The 18,097-nt window shown below is 39.6% G+C and overlaps 1 protein-coding gene across 1 annotated transcript in view; it reads right to left on the bottom strand.

The window, feature by feature from the left end:
- The window catches only part of nol6 (nucleolar protein 6 (RNA-associated)), a 140,918-nt gene that overhangs the window by 20,690 nt on the left and 102,131 nt on the right, over nucleotides 1-18,097 (bottom strand). The window contains exons 17-23 of the mRNA XM_048538913.1: nucleotides 17,173-17,290; nucleotides 11,672-11,826; nucleotides 9,484-9,647; nucleotides 7,072-7,224; nucleotides 5,537-5,634; nucleotides 3,248-3,372; nucleotides 1,749-1,838 (exon numbers count right to left, since the gene is read on the bottom strand). Coding sequence (XP_048394870.1) covers nucleotides 1,749-1,838; nucleotides 3,248-3,372; nucleotides 5,537-5,634; nucleotides 7,072-7,224; nucleotides 9,484-9,647; nucleotides 11,672-11,826; nucleotides 17,173-17,290 — 903 coding nt within the window. The remainder of the gene's footprint in view (nucleotides 1-1,748; nucleotides 1,839-3,247; nucleotides 3,373-5,536; nucleotides 5,635-7,071; nucleotides 7,225-9,483; nucleotides 9,648-11,671; nucleotides 11,827-17,172; nucleotides 17,291-18,097) is intronic.

Below are 18,097 nucleotides of genomic sequence, written 5' to 3'. Positions count from 1 at the left end.
GAAATATGAGATGCAAGGATGTTCCTGTTGGTTGAAAAATCTTGAACTAGTGATCAAAACCTCAGGATTGGTAGAGTCACCATAGGGCTACACTCTCAGATAGAGACACGATTGGTGATGAGCTGAACCTGAGAATCAACAGCTCCTGAGAAGGCATGACCTCGGCAGTGTGGGAATTGAATCCTCGTTGTTGGCACCTGTCTCCATTGCAAACCAGACAAAATGAAACCCAGCAAAAATGGGGCTGAAGGAAAAAACTGAAAGCATAAAATTCTCTGACTGTTAAGCTTTATGCCTTTGCAGTATGTTACATCTACATGACAGACGACACAAAGGTCGGAGGTGTCGTTGACAGTGTAGAGGGCTGTTGTAGGCTGCAGCGGGACATTGACAGGATGCAGAGATGGGCTGAGAGGTGGCAGATGGAGTTCAACCTGGATAAATGCGAGGTGATGCATTTTGGAAGGTCGAATTTGAAAACTGAGTACAGGATTAAGGATAGGATTCTTGGCAGCGTGGAGGAACAGAGGGATCTTGGTGTGCAGATACATAGATCCCTTAAAATGGCCACCCAAGTGGACAGGGTTGTTAAGAAAGCATATGGTGTTTTGGCTTTCATTAACAGGGGGATTGAGTTTAAGAGTCGTGAGATCTTGTTGCAGCTCTATAAAACTTTGGTTAGACCGCACTTGGAATACTGCGTCCAGTTCTGGGCGCCCTATTATAGGAAAGATGTGGATGCTTTGGAGAGGGTTCAGAGGAGGTTTACCAGGATGCTGCCTGGACTGGAGGGCTTATCTTATGAAGAGAGGTTGACTGAGCTCGGTCTCTTTTCACTGGAGAAAAGGAGGAGGAGAGGGGACCTAATTGAGGTATACAAGATAATGAGAGGCATAGATAGAGTCGATAGCCAGAGACTATTTCCCAGGGCAGAAATGGCTAGCACGAGGGGTCATAGTTTTAAGCTGGTTGGTGGAAAGTATAGAGGGGATGTCAGAGGCAGGTTCTTTACGCAGAGAGTTGTGAGAGCATGGAATGCGTTGCCAGCAGCAGTTGTGGAAGCAAGGTCATTGGGGTCATTTAAGAGACTGCTGGACATGCATATGGTCACAGAAATTTGAGGGTGCATCCATGAGGATCAATGGTCGGCACAACATTGTGGGCTGAAGGGCCTGTTCTGTGCTGTACTGTTCTATGTTCTATGTTCTATGACATAATGGATAAAAGGCTTACTTTTTAAGCATATCTCACTTTAATATCTTCAAAATCAAAAAACTGGAGAACTCCCAGCTACTAATGCACTTTACGCAGTACTTTTACAACACTGAAAGCAGCTATTAAAATCCTATTACTTTCAGGGTCTATGTTCCTAAAAGACCATTCGTTATCAGTGACAACATGAAAGCTAAAAGCAAGAGGAACAAAATTGTAAAATCAAAATCAATAATTTCAGTATTGATGATATGCTAAAACATTTAGCACATCCATCTCTATCAGATACTCACTCATTCTGCTATTTATGAGCAGAATTTTCTGATTTTTTTATCCCCATATTTTACAGCACTCTCAGCCTTTCCTCATTTTATTGCATCATTCACACAAACAATAAAGCAAAATCCATAAACAAAAGCAAAAGATTCATGACGGCAGATTCTGAAATAATAATGCTTTGCAATTCAAGACATCCATTTATCAATATTGTCAAATTAATGCATGTAAAATTACTGCTTACATCGTCTAAACATTACCTTGAAATCATGGCTATCCAATGGATCCATCAGTTGTCTTTCTAATGTGTGCAATGATGCACTTGCAAGTTCTGCCAATCGCTGAAGAATCTGAAACATGATCAACCATTTTACTTATTTCATTCCAAAAAGACTGTGGAGGTGCAAGGTTTGAATAATGCCTTGGCGTTTCTTCATATGTACTAGGATATGTGGTCTCCTTGCTTATGGAGGAATATGATACCTGCGCCTGTGGTAGTTCAGAGAAGACATACTAGATTGGTTCTTGGGATAAGGGATTGCTGTATGACATGAGATGAAGAAGAGTTTCTTCCTCAGAAAGTCATTAATCTAAAGATGACCCCGGAGAGCAGTGGGAGCTGGATCATATATATATTGAAGACTGAGTTAGATCTACATGAAAGATCAATGAAAATGGAATTGAGGCCTCAATCAGATCAGCCATGAAGCTAATGATCAGGTTTGAGGGTTGAATGGCCTACCGCTGCTTCTACTTCTTGTTTTTTATACGGAACAAAATTAGACTTAACAAAATCGTGTTTGATATTTTTAAACAAAAGGGGCCTAATCAACCTTTGTATATCAATCTGAGCCACATTTTAAGCAAGGCTACAAAATGTAGTATGTGACAATGCAATAGTCATCTCGTCATTTTGAGTGAATGATCAAATTGATACAGGCAGCACTCCGCCACAAGTATTTCCTACCCTAAATGCACAATTTAAATACTTTTATTCATTTATTCTTCAAGGGTGGATATATTTGGAAAAGCTGACATTTATTGACCATTCCTCATTTTCTTGGTTGTAGCTGTTTGTTACAACGGAGTGGTTGCCAAACTGTTTGGGAAAGCAGTTGGGAAATGATGGTGCAATAGTGGTTTCACATACAGGTAAGACCAGATTAGCACAAACAAGAGCTTCCTCCCTTACAATAGTGAGCCAACAAGAATTTTACAACATTCCAAGAGCTTTATAGTCACATTTACTGGTTACCATCTTTTCAATTCAAAGTTCTTTTAGACCAAATTGAAATTCTTAAACAGGCGTGGTAATGATGTAACCACTAGGCTATAATATCAATTTTTAATATATTCCTCAGAGTTCTGGATATTTTGTTTGACCAAATGCTCTACATGGTGTTTTTTTCCCCTTTCCTTTCCTACTTTTCCAATAATTTTGTTTTCTGAACTTATGTTTTCCATTAGGTTTTAAGTGATCTATCTCTCATTCAACATCAAAGAAAGTGCCTCTTCTTAATTTCTTTTCACTGCAACAGCAACAATTGGACTAAAGCAGTAATATTGAATTGTCAACTGATTGCTTTTGTCTATCAGACGCATGTCTTCAACTACTGGACATGTTAAATGCATCCCTAAGTTATTATTCCACATCCTAAAACTGTGTGTAAATAAATATAGCTTTTGAAATAACTGCATGGTTACAGCTGCACATATTATGAAACCTTTCAAAAGAAAACAAAACAATAACCATGCTCACCGGAGCTGACGGCCTTCCTTTTGTCCATATTGAAGTCTTTCTGTCATTGGGTGTAGCAATAAACATAACTGGATGCTGGGTCCTTGTGGCAACAAAGTCATTCTTGATCTCAGCAAATTCACTTTCTATAAATACATAGAAACGAAAAGCATTTCGGGTCTGGTATCGTACTACTTAATATACCGTGGACAGAACCTCCTATAGAAAGCATTCCAATTTGCAAATCATCAAGAAAAGAATTAATGACAATTGCTGGATCATGCTCTGTGCCATTTATTTTCAAATCCAATTAAGCAACACTCTCAAATACAATATGATCTGCTGCTTTCCTCTCAAAGAAACATATATATGTATTGCATAGAAGTAGGAAGCATCTACAGACTAAATTTGATGCATTCAAAAACACTACAAGGAAACAGAATAGAGTAGGAATTGTGACCAAGGATTTTTTTTCAGTGTAATGGTTGGGTTTCAGAATGGTGCTCAGTAAAGTTGACCTGATTAATCTCAACTGCCTTCATCTGTGACCCTAAATACTTACTGCTTTACGCTCTGCAAGATTCCGATCACAGCCTGACGAGATGCTTGATGTTGACAGAACTGATAATTTACTTCCTGTAACCCCTTATTTACTATAGTTAACGCAGTGCAACATTTTAGAACAGTTGACCACAGACAGTTGTACTATTCCAAGGTAGTTCACTGTGTATTGATGTACAAGTCAGACAGGGATAAACTGAGCTGTGTTCAAATTTGTACACAATACAAAAATGGGAAACTGGTAGATGGGAGAGCCAAGGATAGATCCTACGGGAGCATCAAAGTTGAAAGTACAGGTGTGAAAGGAAAGCATTCCAAGAGATCCCATAGCTATGCCTGGATAAATGAGAATGGAACCAGGGAGGGGAATACCCTTGAGTAGAAGAAATGAATTAAAAAGGGATGATGTGGTCAACAATGTCAAAGGTTTCTGGCAGTTGGAGAAGGATACAAGAGAATAGTGTCCCAGTTAAACACATAAGATGCTATTTGTGACAAGAACAGAATCATGTAAATCATGATTAATGAGCTAGCCTTCGGGTTAGAAAGGGAAGCTGGGTGGTCAGATGATAAAGGGCACTGAAACAAGAAAGGGTAAGGATATCTTGTCAATGTGGCTCACTTAGAGAAAATGCAAAATAATCAGAAATGAATGCTGGAAAAATGCAAAGTTCAGGATTTGAGCTGGCTATGGATATGAAGGAAGCAGCTGAAATGATCTCAGGTTTGTGGAGACAAAAGAAGCCTATTATTTTGCGCACCTTGGATTATCTTGGATTCTCCAGCATCTGCAGTTCCTATTATCTCTATTATTTTGCGCACCTTGCTGGAGATGCAAGTGGAAAGCTGTAAGAAGTAGCTGACACCGGCTTTGATCGCAGCAAACTTACGTCACTTAGTTACATTAGGAATAAGCTGTGCATGCACTTTCAGAAACAGCAGGCATTGCACTGCCATTGCTTGAGAAACACTCACTCATGACACAATAAGAAAGGAATTATCTCTCAGAAAAACTTGGACGTGGAATTGTTAAAAGTTGAGAAACTTCAAAATGCATTAAGTGGAGAAATCATAATCATAAATGTTACATAGCTAAAAGCATCCCAATCTTTACAGAATAGTTACTGCTCGAAGAACAGAATAGTATAACTTATCAAAATTTTTGTTGAGTTAAATAATGCCTTCCGGATTCACGAAGAATTACAGAACATACCAACAAAATCTGTAGATAGTCAGGGAACATCAAACAAAAATTTGACAGTGATAAAGAAAATGCAACTATTACACAGGGTCATAACCCAACCCAACTATATTTTATCACTGCATTATACTGTACAACAATTAAATAAGATGACCTGGAAAATCTACTTTAGTTTGATAAATTTTGATAAATAATGCCTGCACTAATGCTGGTTCTCCCACTTGTAGTCCTAAAATACACCATCTTTATAACATGAAGGGAGCATGTCACTCAAAATAAATGGATTGGAAGTAGGGAAAATGGTCATAAATTTCAATATGACAGTAGACTGCCTTCAACCAATTGAGTGGTATAACAATAAAATTCTCATTGAGGTTTGCTTTACCTGAGTCAGATCACAATTCTTTGAAATTGTAACTGAGATTATTTTAGGCTTTTGCTGCATATTTAAATCTAGCCTGTTCAATTCTAGTTTATGCTTTATGCAATCTTTTGTGATTCACCTTCAGATGGTCAATAATTAAAAATAGCAATTCATGTGTTCTCACCTTTGATATCACCATTGAGATTCACAATTAGTGGGTTATTCTTCCAATCAAATGTGGATAACAGGTTCAGAAAGCGAAGGAAGCCTGTTTGTGGAGATCTGTGAGCCAACAAAAGATGCAGAAGGGTAACAAAAATTACTAAAATGTACAGAGATCAGCCACATTATTATTGTCCAGTTATTAAAGCCATAAGAAATAGGAGTACAATTACATCATGGGCTCTGCTTGTCCTACAATGCACAAATGATCCCCCACATCAATTTCACATTCCTGCCTTAATCCAATATCTCTTGGTGAACGCAATTTTTCAAAAATATATCTCTAAATGAAGAATTACAGTCTGAAATTGTCACCCACTTATTCCTGAAACCATAACCTCTAGTTCTGAAATCTCCAACTAGGAAAACAGCCTTAGCATCCACTCTGTCACCTCCTCTGGCTTTGCATTCCAGGCATTTACCACCCTCCATGTAGAAGGGTCTAGGCTCGAAACGTCAGCTTTTATGCTCCTGAGATGCTGCTGGGCCTGCTGTGTTCATCCAGCCTCACATTTTATTAACTTGATTCTCACATCTCTTTTAAAAAATTTCTCAGAAACAGTAGGAACTGATGCTGGAGTCTGAGATAACGATGTGTGGAGCTGGAGGAACACAACAGGTCAGGCAGCATCAGAGCAGCAGGAACCCTTCTTCTGAAGAAGGACCCAGGCCCAAAATGTCAGCTTTCCTGCTCCTCTGATGCTGCCTGACCTGCTGTGTTGGTCCAGCTCCACACTTCGTTATCTCGGTTAAACTTTCAACTTTTCACCTTAAACCTATGTCCCCTAGTAACTGACATTTCCACCCTGGGAAAAAAAGACTCCAACTAACCATTCGATCCATGCATCTCATAATTTTGTAAACTTCTATCAGGTTGCCCCTCAGTCTCTGACATTCAGGTGGGAAAAAATACCAAGTTTGTCGAATGTCTCCTCATAGCTAATACCCTTCCAGCCAGTCAAGATCCTGGTAAGCTTTTTCTGTACCCTCTTCAAAGCCTCCACATCCTTCTGGTAGAGTGGTGACCAGAACTGTACTCAATATTTCAGATGTGGCCTAACTAAAGTTCTGTACAGCTGCAAGATGACTTGCCAAATTTTATTCTCTTGCTTTGACCAATGAAAGCAAGCGTGTAATTCGACTTTCTGACCACCTTATCCACTTACGTTGCCTCTTTCAGGTAACTGTTGACCTCTACACTAAATCCCTGTTTATATTAAATATTATAAGGATTCTGCCATTGACTGTATACCTCTCTCTTGCATCAAACTTTCCAAAATGCATCATCTAACATTTGTCTGAACTTGCCATTTCTTTACCTAAGACTCCATCCTATCTATGTCTTGCCGTATCCTCTGGGAATCCTTTTCACTATCCACAGCTTCCCCAATCTTCGCGTCCTTAAACCGTAAAAGGCGATTCCATCAAAGTTTTAAAATGTAAAAGCACAAGATTCCCTCATCCAACTTCTCAAATAAAACATAAATCAATACTTACACAGGAGGTGAATGTGGTGCAGGTTGAGTGAAGAGGTAAGCTGCCAGTAAATCAATACACTCTTCGCTAATATCATTTCTAAGTAATTGAGCAGAGATCCAGCGCTTAGCAAGTCGACATGTTCCACTATAGGCAGAATGCTGCTGTTGAAGTCTAGAAGGGAATAAATTTAGTTCTGAATACAAAAAAACGAGTAGAAAAGATGTTTAAATACATACTACCAGATAAAACTGACACACACACACACACACATTGATTGGTACAGTATCCACCACCTTCGATATTTATTCCTCCACTATTGATGACACTGGCAGCAGTATGTACTATCTGTAAGGTGCACTGCAGCAACTCAGTAAGGCAACTAATGAATCAGAATTAAACTGTGCAGCCCTACTGCATCCAGCCATGAATGGTGGTGGGCAATTAAATAACTTATTTAAGTAGGAGGCTCCACAAACATCTCCACCATCAATGATGGGGGAGCCCAGCACATCAGCGCAAAATATAAGGCTGAAACATCTGCAATAAGCTAGCAAATCAGTGATCTATCTGTGGCCTCTTCTGGAGGTCCCCAGCATTACAGATGCCAGTTTCAGACAATTTGATTCAGTCCATGCGATATCAAGAAATGACCAAAGACACTGAACACTGCAAAAGACAATAATACTTAAGACTGTCTTACAAGAAATTGCCACATCACTACCAGAGTTGTTCAAACACTGTTACAACACTGGCATCTACCTGATGTGTGGAAAATTGCCCAGGTATGTCCTGCACACAAAAAAAGCAGGATCCCTCCAACCTAGCCAATAAATGTCCATTCTCAATAATCTGTAAAGTTATGCAAAGATTGTTGAAAATACTATCCAGCTGCACCTGCTCAGCAATAATTTGTTTGCTATTCTCAACTTGGGATCTGTCAGGGACATTCAGCTCTTGACCTCATTAGAGCCTTGGTTCAAACTGGACAAAGGAGCAGAGGTGAGATGAGAATGACAGTCCTTGACATCAAGCTGCATTTAACCAGACATGCTATTAAGAAGCCCTAGCAAAAGTAGGGTCAATGGGAAATGGGGAAACCCTCTTTACTGGTTGGAGTCATGTCTGGCACTTCGGAAAGATAGTTACAGTTGTTGGAGGTCAGTCATCTAAGCTCCAGGACATCACTGCAGGTGGTCTTCAGGTGAGTGCCCTAGCCCCAACAATCTTCAACTGTTTTATTAATAAACCTTCTTTCAATAAAAAGTCAGAAATGAGGATATTTGCTCATGGTTAGGGTTAGGGTTAGGGTTACATAATATTGAGCATCATTCATAACTCTTATTGACTCTTGACATGTAGGAAGGTGATTCAAATACGCATATTGACTAGTCAAAGGTAACATTATAGTATACTTTGTAGAGTTCATCAGGGATTTTTGTTCAGAGCTGTATGTTGCACAAATGACACAGAAACGGGCAACTTAAGATTTAGTAATGTGTAATGAGGTAGGATTAATAAAGGCTCTCATTGTTAAGAGGGTAGCAATCACAAAATGATAAAATTTCAAGCTCAGTATGAAGGACAGCAACTTGGTTATCAAACCAGTACCCTCAATGTAAGTAAGGGCAATTACAGAGATAGGGGAAAAAAAGCACTGCCTAAAATGGGCTGGGAAAGCAGACATTTAAGCAGGTCTGCCACTATTCATCTAGTGATCTGTCCCGTAGTCTACTTTCCCAGCCCATTTTGGGCAGTGCTTTTTTCCGCCTATCTTTAATTGCCCTTATTAAATTGAGGATACTGGTTTGATTTCCCACAGACATTTAAGCAGACATGTCAGAATGCTCAGCAAAAATGTATTCTAGTCAAAACGAAGGATTTAGTGAGAAGCACCTGTGATTAACACAGGCAATCAAGGATAATATCCAATTAAAAACAAAGATATACAAAGTGGCAAAAATTGCTGGCGGGCCAGAGGTTTTTTTTTTGCCAAGAGTCAGATGTATCTGAATTTCATACTTGCACTTAATTCAGACAGAGTTGCTCTTTATTTTGTCACTAACACTCATTCTGGACTAATTTTGTTTTCTCATTACTGGAACCATTACTAGTCTATTTGCCTTTTGGTCTATGTTATCTTCATTATTTGATCTATGCTGCCCTCCATATCCCAGACGTACCCTTCTCTTTTCCCTCCCCTGCCTCCTTTCAATAGCAGAAAGATAGAAAACTCACAATTCTACATCCCTTCAGTTCAGAAAAAGAGTCACAATCAGCTCAGACATCAACTTTGCTTCTTGCTCCACAGATTTTGCCAGATCTGCTGACAATTTCTAGCAGCTTGTTTTTTGTTTACTCTAAAATCTAAAATTGTGTGAAACTGTCAATTCATTTAGAAATAGAATATGCAGAGTTCTTACATGCACTTACCCATGCAGCGTGCTTGTTAAGTAAGGCAAATGAATGGTTTCCATTTCCAGATGTAGGGATTCTTCAGTATCCCGATACTTTAGCATGCCATCTGGTGTCTGGATTTCTTTCAGAATCAGAGGTTCTCTATGATATCCCACTTGAATTCGAAAAACATAACCATCCTATGTAGAAACAGGATCAATGTTAAATAATGTGATGGTGATTTTAATCCGTTTTTATGTCATCTCTCAACTCAAAAAACAGCTTGCTGATGTTGGACAAATATAACGTGCATAGCCTCTCTTCAGTCATGAAAATGTCCGAAGTAGAAATGTGGCTTTTGATGCAACCGAAAGGATTACAAGAGGCAACTACAACATTACATTTATAAAACATTTTTATACAGAAATCCATTTCAAGCAAAGGAGTAAAAATGGATGTCCAGCCTAAAATTGGCAAAAATAGGAGATAATGCGACTATACCTTTGGCCATAACACTTAAATTCATGAAGGGAACAAGTTAGGTAGAGAAGTTTAATGAGCGAGAAGGAGTTACAGAGCATAGACCATAGATAGGTAATCGTTCTGGTTCAAGAAAATGGAGAAGAAAGTTTTGAGCGGATCAGTTATAAAAGTATGTCTTGTAGGGCTACAGGAGAGGAAGCTAAGACCTATACAGCATGCCCAGTCTGCTTGGGACAGCACAGAACATTTTTGAAAGGATTTGTTTGCTCCCACTCTCAGGATATGGAGCTACTGGAAAAGCCAGCACTTATTATGCTTATTTAATCGGTTTCAAGAAGATGGTAGTGAGCTACCTTCTTAAACACGTGCATTTCATCTGAGGTGCTGCACCTACTGTGCTATTAGGAAGCATCTTCCAGAATTTTGAATCAGCAACAACAAAAAAGCAATATATTTCCAAATCAGGGTAATAAAATGTGAGGCTGGATGAACACAGCAGGCCCAGCAGCATCTCAGGGGCACAAAAGCTGACGTTTCGGGTCTAGACCCCCAAAGAAGGGTCGAGGCCCGAAACATCAGCTTTTGTGCTCCTGAGATGCTGCTGGGCCTGCTGTGTTCATCCAGCCTCACATTTTTATATTCTTGGATTCTCCAGCATCTGCAGTTCCCATTATCACTCACACATATTTCCAAATCAGGATGGCTTAGACAGGGACTTACTTACTGACATCTGCTGCCTTTGACCTTCTAGGTATTTTGTAAGGTACTGTTAATGGAGGTTTTACAAGTTATTGTAATGTATATTTCAGAGTATAAGGCATATAAAGAGGCAAATAAATATTAAGTATTACAAATCTGGAGTTAATTCAAGCTTAATGCTCAGAATAATTTTGGTTTTCCTCTTTACATGCTTGTTATTGAAGCCCTGCATATTAAAAACCCAAAGCTCTCTTGCAGAATGATTTTTGGCCAAAGATGTCGAGGATATAGGATTTCTAAACACTATTAGTCTCACAATCTTGTCTGAAGAAACTCTCTCAAGAAGAAAGAGAGGAGATTTTATTGAAATATAAGATTATGAGTGGACTATACAGGATAGATGTGGATAGTTATTTCCACCTTGTGGAAGAGTCTAGGATCAAAGGACATAATCTCAGTAAGAAGTCACCCAGCTAAGACAGAGATGAGGAAGATGTTTTCTCTCAGAGTTACTGACAGCACAAGATTGTCAAGTATGTGTTCTAAGTACAATCAAAGCTGAGATAGGCAGGCTCATAATCATTAAGGGAATCAAGGATTATGGAGGAAAAGGCAGGAAACTGGAGTGAAGGATGATCAGATCAGCCATGATCTCATTGAATGCTGCAGCAGGTTCAATGGACAGAATGACCTACTTTTGCTCCTTTGTCTTAAGGCTCATCACCACCTCCATCACAGGTATCTCTTTATTGGCTAAGACACAAAAACATTAGCTCAGATTGTTCATTAAAATAAAATACCAGAATGTATCACTTTTTCTAACTCGCCACTCTTAGCTCAAATTAACTGAAAAAAAGCCTCTCTTTTTGTGCCAAACCCAGTTTTTCTGATTTTGAAGAGCTTCATTTTTTAAACTAGCTTCTATAATTTTGTTTCCTAACTATATGCAATGTTCTTGCAACATAAAAAGAAATTGACAATAGATTAATACTAGTGTCTAGAACAATACGGGTGTATGTCTGGCAACGACATTCTGACATACCTTATACACATCAACGTGTGTGGCTGAAGGATGGGAAGTAAGTTGATGCTGTTGGTGCAGGAGGTCAGCCAATCGTATGTGAAATGCTGCTTTGATACGTTGAATTGCATCTTTGTTTCGAGGCCATTTTCCACTCCCTTCCATGTGACAGATTACTAAGTGATAAAGAAAACTGTTTCATTATACAAATTTGTGAGGATAGCTCAACACCAAAGTAGTCATTGTGTGCATAGATCTCTGGGCACATTTCAACAGCAATGCAGCATACAGGGAAGCCAAGAAACAATCTCTTAGTAAGTCAGATTCACAGAAAGCATCACATTTCACAGCACAAAGTAATTATGTGAAATCAGTACCCAATTAGTTTGTGTTGATGAACTATAAAATAACATTTAATATCCAAATTCACTTGTTTTAACATGTTTTATAACCCCTCTATAAAGACTGGAAGTTCTGACTAAATGGAGAAATCTTGGGTGTATAATGTTAAAAATGACATAATTGAGTCAAAAATAGATCTCAGGGATAAAATTAGCTGGAAATTGTGCTGAGAATTTTGGTTAGGATTTAGACGAGTTTTCTAAACTGAAGTCTATCTGCCAAAGATTTTTTTTAAAAAAAACAAACAAACAGTCAAGTGAATGTTCTCGTTTAATGCTGTTCTGACAATCCTATTCAGCAAATGTCAACAAAGGTCACCGGTGTGGGAAAGGTAAATCAATTTAACTGAAAATTGTCAGTTTGATTTCAGTGGCTACGAAATAAACAAGGCAGCAGATTGAAGAAGCTCTACTTCAGATCAGGGACAAAATGCAAGTTCAATAACTAGTATCTGAACAGAAAGATTATCGTGAATAGGCAATACAGATAGTCTACCAAAATGGAACAGCATAAGAGATTAATGACGTGCTACCTGATTACAAGTTTTTGAGGGTGTTGGGAGAGGAGGCAGAGACACAGACAGAGAGAGGGGGAAGAGACAGATAGAGATATTCACCCTCAGTTACAACACTATATAAGCTGATAACAAATATAAGCTGAATACACATAGAGCATAGAACATAGAAAAGTACAGCACAGTACAGGCCCTTCGGCCCACGATGTTGTGCCGTGAAATAATCCTAATCCAAAAATAAAATAGCCTAACCTACATTCCCCTCAATTCACTGCTGTCCATGTGCATGTCCAGCAGTCGCTTAAATGTCACTAATGACTCTGCTTCCACGACTACCACTGGCAAACTATTCCAAGCACACTCAACTCTCTGGGTGAAGAGCCTCCCTCTGACGTCTCCTCTATACCTTCCTCCTAACACCTTAAAACTATGACCCCTCATGGCAGTCAATCCTGTCCTGGGGAAAAGTCTCTGGCTGTCGAAAGAGTTATTTATACCAATGAAGCCAAGGATATATTTACAGCAGATATGATCAACATGGGTGAGCAAATATCTCAGGGCATTTTTTTAAAAATGGAAAGCAGCATATAAGGAGCCAAAGAAATAATCTCAGAGCAAGTCAGACTCGCGTAAAGTTTTACGTTTCACATCACTAAGTTATTATATTAAAAAAGCTGTCCTTTTTGACTAACCAATTATTTTGCAAGTTAGCTATAAAATAATGTTTAATATCCAAATTAACTTGAAAACCTGTTCTAAAATCAGTCTATAAATACTGAAATCTTCTGGAAATTCTGATTATGCTATATACTTATGTTATTAAAGGTGTTATTATTCAGGTCCACATCACCTCCCACTTATAACATGCCTTTGCTTGATATTTGTAAAGAGTTTTAATCAACCTGTCCAGAAATGTTATGACATGCCTCTGGAGCAAGTGAGACTTGAACCTGTGTCTTCTGGCCCAGAGGCAGTGACAATACCACTTCGCCACAGAATCACGCAAGATATATACTCCACAAAAGTACTATCATTTTTAAAACTTGAGATTTCAAAATAGAGATGGGTCTCAAGAAGTGCCCTGTGACAGGTTTTCTTTTAAACAAAACAGGTCAGAGTGACAATCTAGAATCATGATTTAAACTCAGCATTTGTCAGAAACCAGGCGACTACAGATCCTTGAAGTGGTCATGGAATTTTGATTATAATGTTGGTTCTACAATAGTTAGGGCAAACATTCAAGGTTCAACTTTCAGCAGAATCTAAGATTAAGCAAGTTTTGTTTGGAAACAGAGTTGAATTCAGGAGCAAGTTTAATTGCTCTCATAGAAGGTATCTCTGGGCAGTTCAGGAACAAGTTACCTCAACAGAAGGTTTTAGTTCTTGAAGTCTTAAATGTCTTGAAGGCAGACATTACAGTAGAGGAGGTGCTGAAAGTCTTAAAAAGCATTAAGGTACATAAATCCCCAGGACCTGACGAAGAGTATCCCAGGACTTTGTGGGAGGCTAGGGTGGAAACTGCAGGGCCCCTAGTGGAGATTTTGTATTGACAGCCACAGTTGAAGTGTTTGAAGGGTGGAGGATGACTAATTTTGTGCCATTATTTAAAACAGGCTGCAGGAAAATGCCTGGAAACTACAGGCACGTGAGCCTAACATCTGTGGCGGGTAGGTTGGGGATTCTGAGAGACAGGATCTACAGGCATTTGGAGAGGCAAAGACTCATTAAGATAGTCAGCATGGCTTTATGCGCAGGAAATAGTGTCTAACAAACTTGACTGAGTTTTTTGAAGGGGTGACCAAGAACGTGGATGAGGGCAGTGGGGCAGATATTGTCTACATGGACATTAGCAAGATCTTTGACAAGGTACTGCATGGTAGATTGTTGAGTTAGGTTAAATGTCATAGGATCCAGGGAGAGCTAGCCAACAGGATACAAAATTTGCTTGACAGTAGAAGAAAGAAGATGGTGATACAGGGTTGTTTTTCAGACTAGAAGCCTATGACCAGTGGTGTGCCACAGGGATCAGTGATGGGTCCACTGTTATTTGTCATTTATATAAATGATCTGGATGAGAATTTAGGGACAACAGTCAGTAAGTTTGTAGATGACACCAAGATTGGAAGCATAATGGGTGATGAAGAACCCCGTTATCTGGAAATGCTGCAAGATCATGATCAACTGGGCCAGTGGGCTGACATATGGCAGATGGAGCTTGACTTAGATAATTTAAGGTGTTGCATTTTGGTGGGTCAAACTATGGCAGGACTTACACGGTCAATGTCAGGGCCCAATGGAGTGATATAGAACAAGGAGGTCTTGGAGTACAGGTTCATAGCTCCATAAATAGACAGGGTGGTGAAGATGACTTTCGGCATGCTTGCTTTCATAGGTCTCAGCATTGCATGTAGGATTCTAGCTGTCTTGTTACAACTGTAAGGATATTATTAAACTAGAAAGAATGCAGAACATATTTACTGGGACACTAACAGTACAGGAAGTTTGAGTTACGGAGAGAGGTTGGACAGGCTGGGGCATTTCTCCCCTGGAGCGTAGCAGACTAAGAGATGACCTGATAGAGGTGTATAAAATGAGAGGCATAGATGAGGTATATAGCCCAACAACTTTTCTCCATGGTAGGGGAGTCTAAAAATAGAGGGCATAGGTTTAAGGTGAGAGGGGAAAGGGGAAAGAGACAGAAGGGTCCAGAGGAGCATTTTTTTCACATGGTGGATGGTGAGCTTCTGGAACAGGCTGCCAGCAGTAGTGGTAGAAGACAGTACAATTCTGTCATTTAAGAAACATTCAGGCAGATACATGGATGGGATGGGTATGGAGGGATATGGACTAAGTGCAGGCAAGTGGGACTAGTTTAATGATGGAAACTGGGCAGCAAGTCAGGCCACTGTTTCATAACACTCCCAAATCAGGACAGCTGGTTAGAAACCTGAAACTTATTAGAAATGAAAAATAATAGGACCTCAGCCTTTGTTAAATGCCCATGTCAGCAGACTTAGAAAAGTCTCACTGAATTGTCTCCATAGTCCAAGGTAAAGAGACAACTGTCCAAAACATTTGCGACTTAGTAGATGGACAAAATTTCTATATTTAACTTTTCAGACTGGAGGCCTATGACCAGCGACATGCCACAAGGATCAGTGCTGGGTCCACTGCTTTTCATCTATATATAAATGATTTGGACGTGCATACAGGAGATATGGTTAGTAAGTTTGCAGATGACACCAAAATTGGAGGTGTAATGGACAGTGAAGAAGGTTGCCTTAGAGCACAACAGGATCTCAATCAGATGGGCCAATGGGTAGGAGTGGCAGACAAAGTTTAATTTGGATAAACATGGAGGTGCTGCAGTTTGGAAAGACAAATCAGGGCAGGGCTGATATACTTAACGGTAAAGTCTGTGGGAATGGTGCTGAACAAAGAGACCTTGGGGTGTACGTTCAGTGTTCCTTGAAAGTGGAGTCGCAGGTAGATAGGATAGCGAAGGTAAAAATCAGAAGAACTGCGGATGCTGTAAATCAGGAATAAAAACAAGTTGCTGGAAAAGCTCAGCACGTCTGGCAGCATCTGTGAAGGAGAAAACAGAGTTAACGTTTTGAGTCCAATGACCCTTCCTCAGAAGGATCTAGTGAAGGAGGCATTTGGTATACTTGCCTTTATTGGTCAGCACATTGAGTATAGGTGCTGGGAGGTCATGTTGCAACTGTACAGGACATTGGCTAGGCCACTTTTGGAAAACTGCATGCAATTCTGGTCTCCTTGCTATGGGAAGGATGTTGTGAAACTTGAAAGGGTTCAGAAAAGATTTACAAGGACATTGCCAGGGATGGAGGGTTTACGCTAGAAGGAGAGGCTGAATAGGCTAGGACTATTTTCCCTCTAGCATCAGAGTTGGAGCAGTGACCTTACAGAGGTTTGTAAAATCATGATGGGCATGGATAGGTTAAATAGGCAAGGTCTTTTCCCTGGGGTGGGGTGGGGGAGTCCAAAACTAGAGGATATAGGTTTAAAGAGAGGGGTAAAAGATTAAAAAGGGACCTAAGGGGCAATTTTTTCACACAGAGGGTGGTGCGTGTATGGAATGAGCTGCCAGAGGAAGTGACGAATGCTGGTATAATTCAAACATTTAAAAGGCATCTGGTTGGGTATATGAATTAGAAATGTTTAGAGGGATATGTGCGAAGTGCTGGCAAAGGGGACCAGATTTATATAGGTTCATTGGTCAGCATGGACGAGTTGGACGTCGGGGTCTGTTTCCGTGCTGTATATCTCTATGACTCTATAACTGCCCTTGTCGGCAAACATAGGAAAAATGGAGATTTATTACAGCTGAGACTAAGGTTCAAACCACAATATTTCCATTCTCGAATTGAACGTTCAACCATTCAAAGTTTCCTGTACTGCATCAGTACAAGACAAATTGCTTGCCGTTCACTTTGAAGGTCTGATAACCACTACAAACAAAGGCAGATTTTGAACCACATAACACAGAAGCCAACTGTAGGAAAAGAAACAAGCTGTATATCAACCAGGTGAGTCAACAAGACAGCTAAGATCAATGAAAGCCTATTTTTCTTAAGCTCTTTACCTTTCAATGCTGGGACATACACACCACATGGCTTTTGGCTTAAAGGAAGCAGGCATTTACTCTTCTCATCCTTGACATAATAAGAATAATCTGGTTTCACTGGTACTGGTGGAAAAACCTGTAAAGAATGAGATCAAATTTAAAAAGAAGCTGACAGGCAAAGACCTTATGAACTAAAAATTAATGACTAGCAAAAGGCAATACATGGAAGTTGTCAAGGCAAATTTAATTTCAGTGCATTTATCTATGTTAGTAAAGCAGCCACAGCAGCTTATAGAGGTGGTCAAACATCCCAAACTAAAATTTGCTGGTTGGGGAGGGATATTAGAGCAGATAACGAAAATATTGTTCAAAAAGGAAGACAGATTTTAACTGCCATCTTCAAGGAAAAAATGTGAGTTAGACTGATGGCGAAGTTTAGGGAGAACATTTCATAGCTTAGACCCTGAAGCACACCAATGATTAAGTTATTAAAACCAGTGTTTGCTTAATGTAAGAGTGTGAAGATTTCAGAGTATGACAGGGTGAGAGGTAGTTATACGGATAAGGAGGGCTGAAGGTAGGGAGAAATATGAGAATAAGAATGAGAATTTTAAAATTAAATTTAAATTTAAACCAGTTTGTCTAACTAGAAGCCAACATTACTTAGCAGGATGTAATGGGTGAGTGGGATTCCGTGTAAGTTAGGATGACCTCAAGTTTATGGAGACAAACAAAAGAGTACAACCAGGAGAACACTGGAATTGTCAAGGTGACTATAAATACACAGCTGAGGCTTACAACAGCTAGCGGGCTGGAGTGGATTTTCTTTTATTCTTTCATGGGATACAGAAATTGCCAGCAAGGTCTGCATTGGTGGCCTGTTCCTTATTGCCCTTGGCCAGGTAAGGATGGCAGATTTCCTTTTCAAAAGGACATGAGTGAA

Source organism: Stegostoma tigrinum, chromosome 1 (genome assembly GCF_030684315.1).
Source record: "Stegostoma tigrinum isolate sSteTig4 chromosome 1, sSteTig4.hap1, whole genome shotgun sequence".
NCBI lineage: Eukaryota > Metazoa > Chordata > Chondrichthyes > Orectolobiformes > Stegostomatidae > Stegostoma > Stegostoma tigrinum.
Note: the sequence above shows the minus strand (reverse complement) of the source record. Positions and strands in the feature narration are given on the sequence as shown.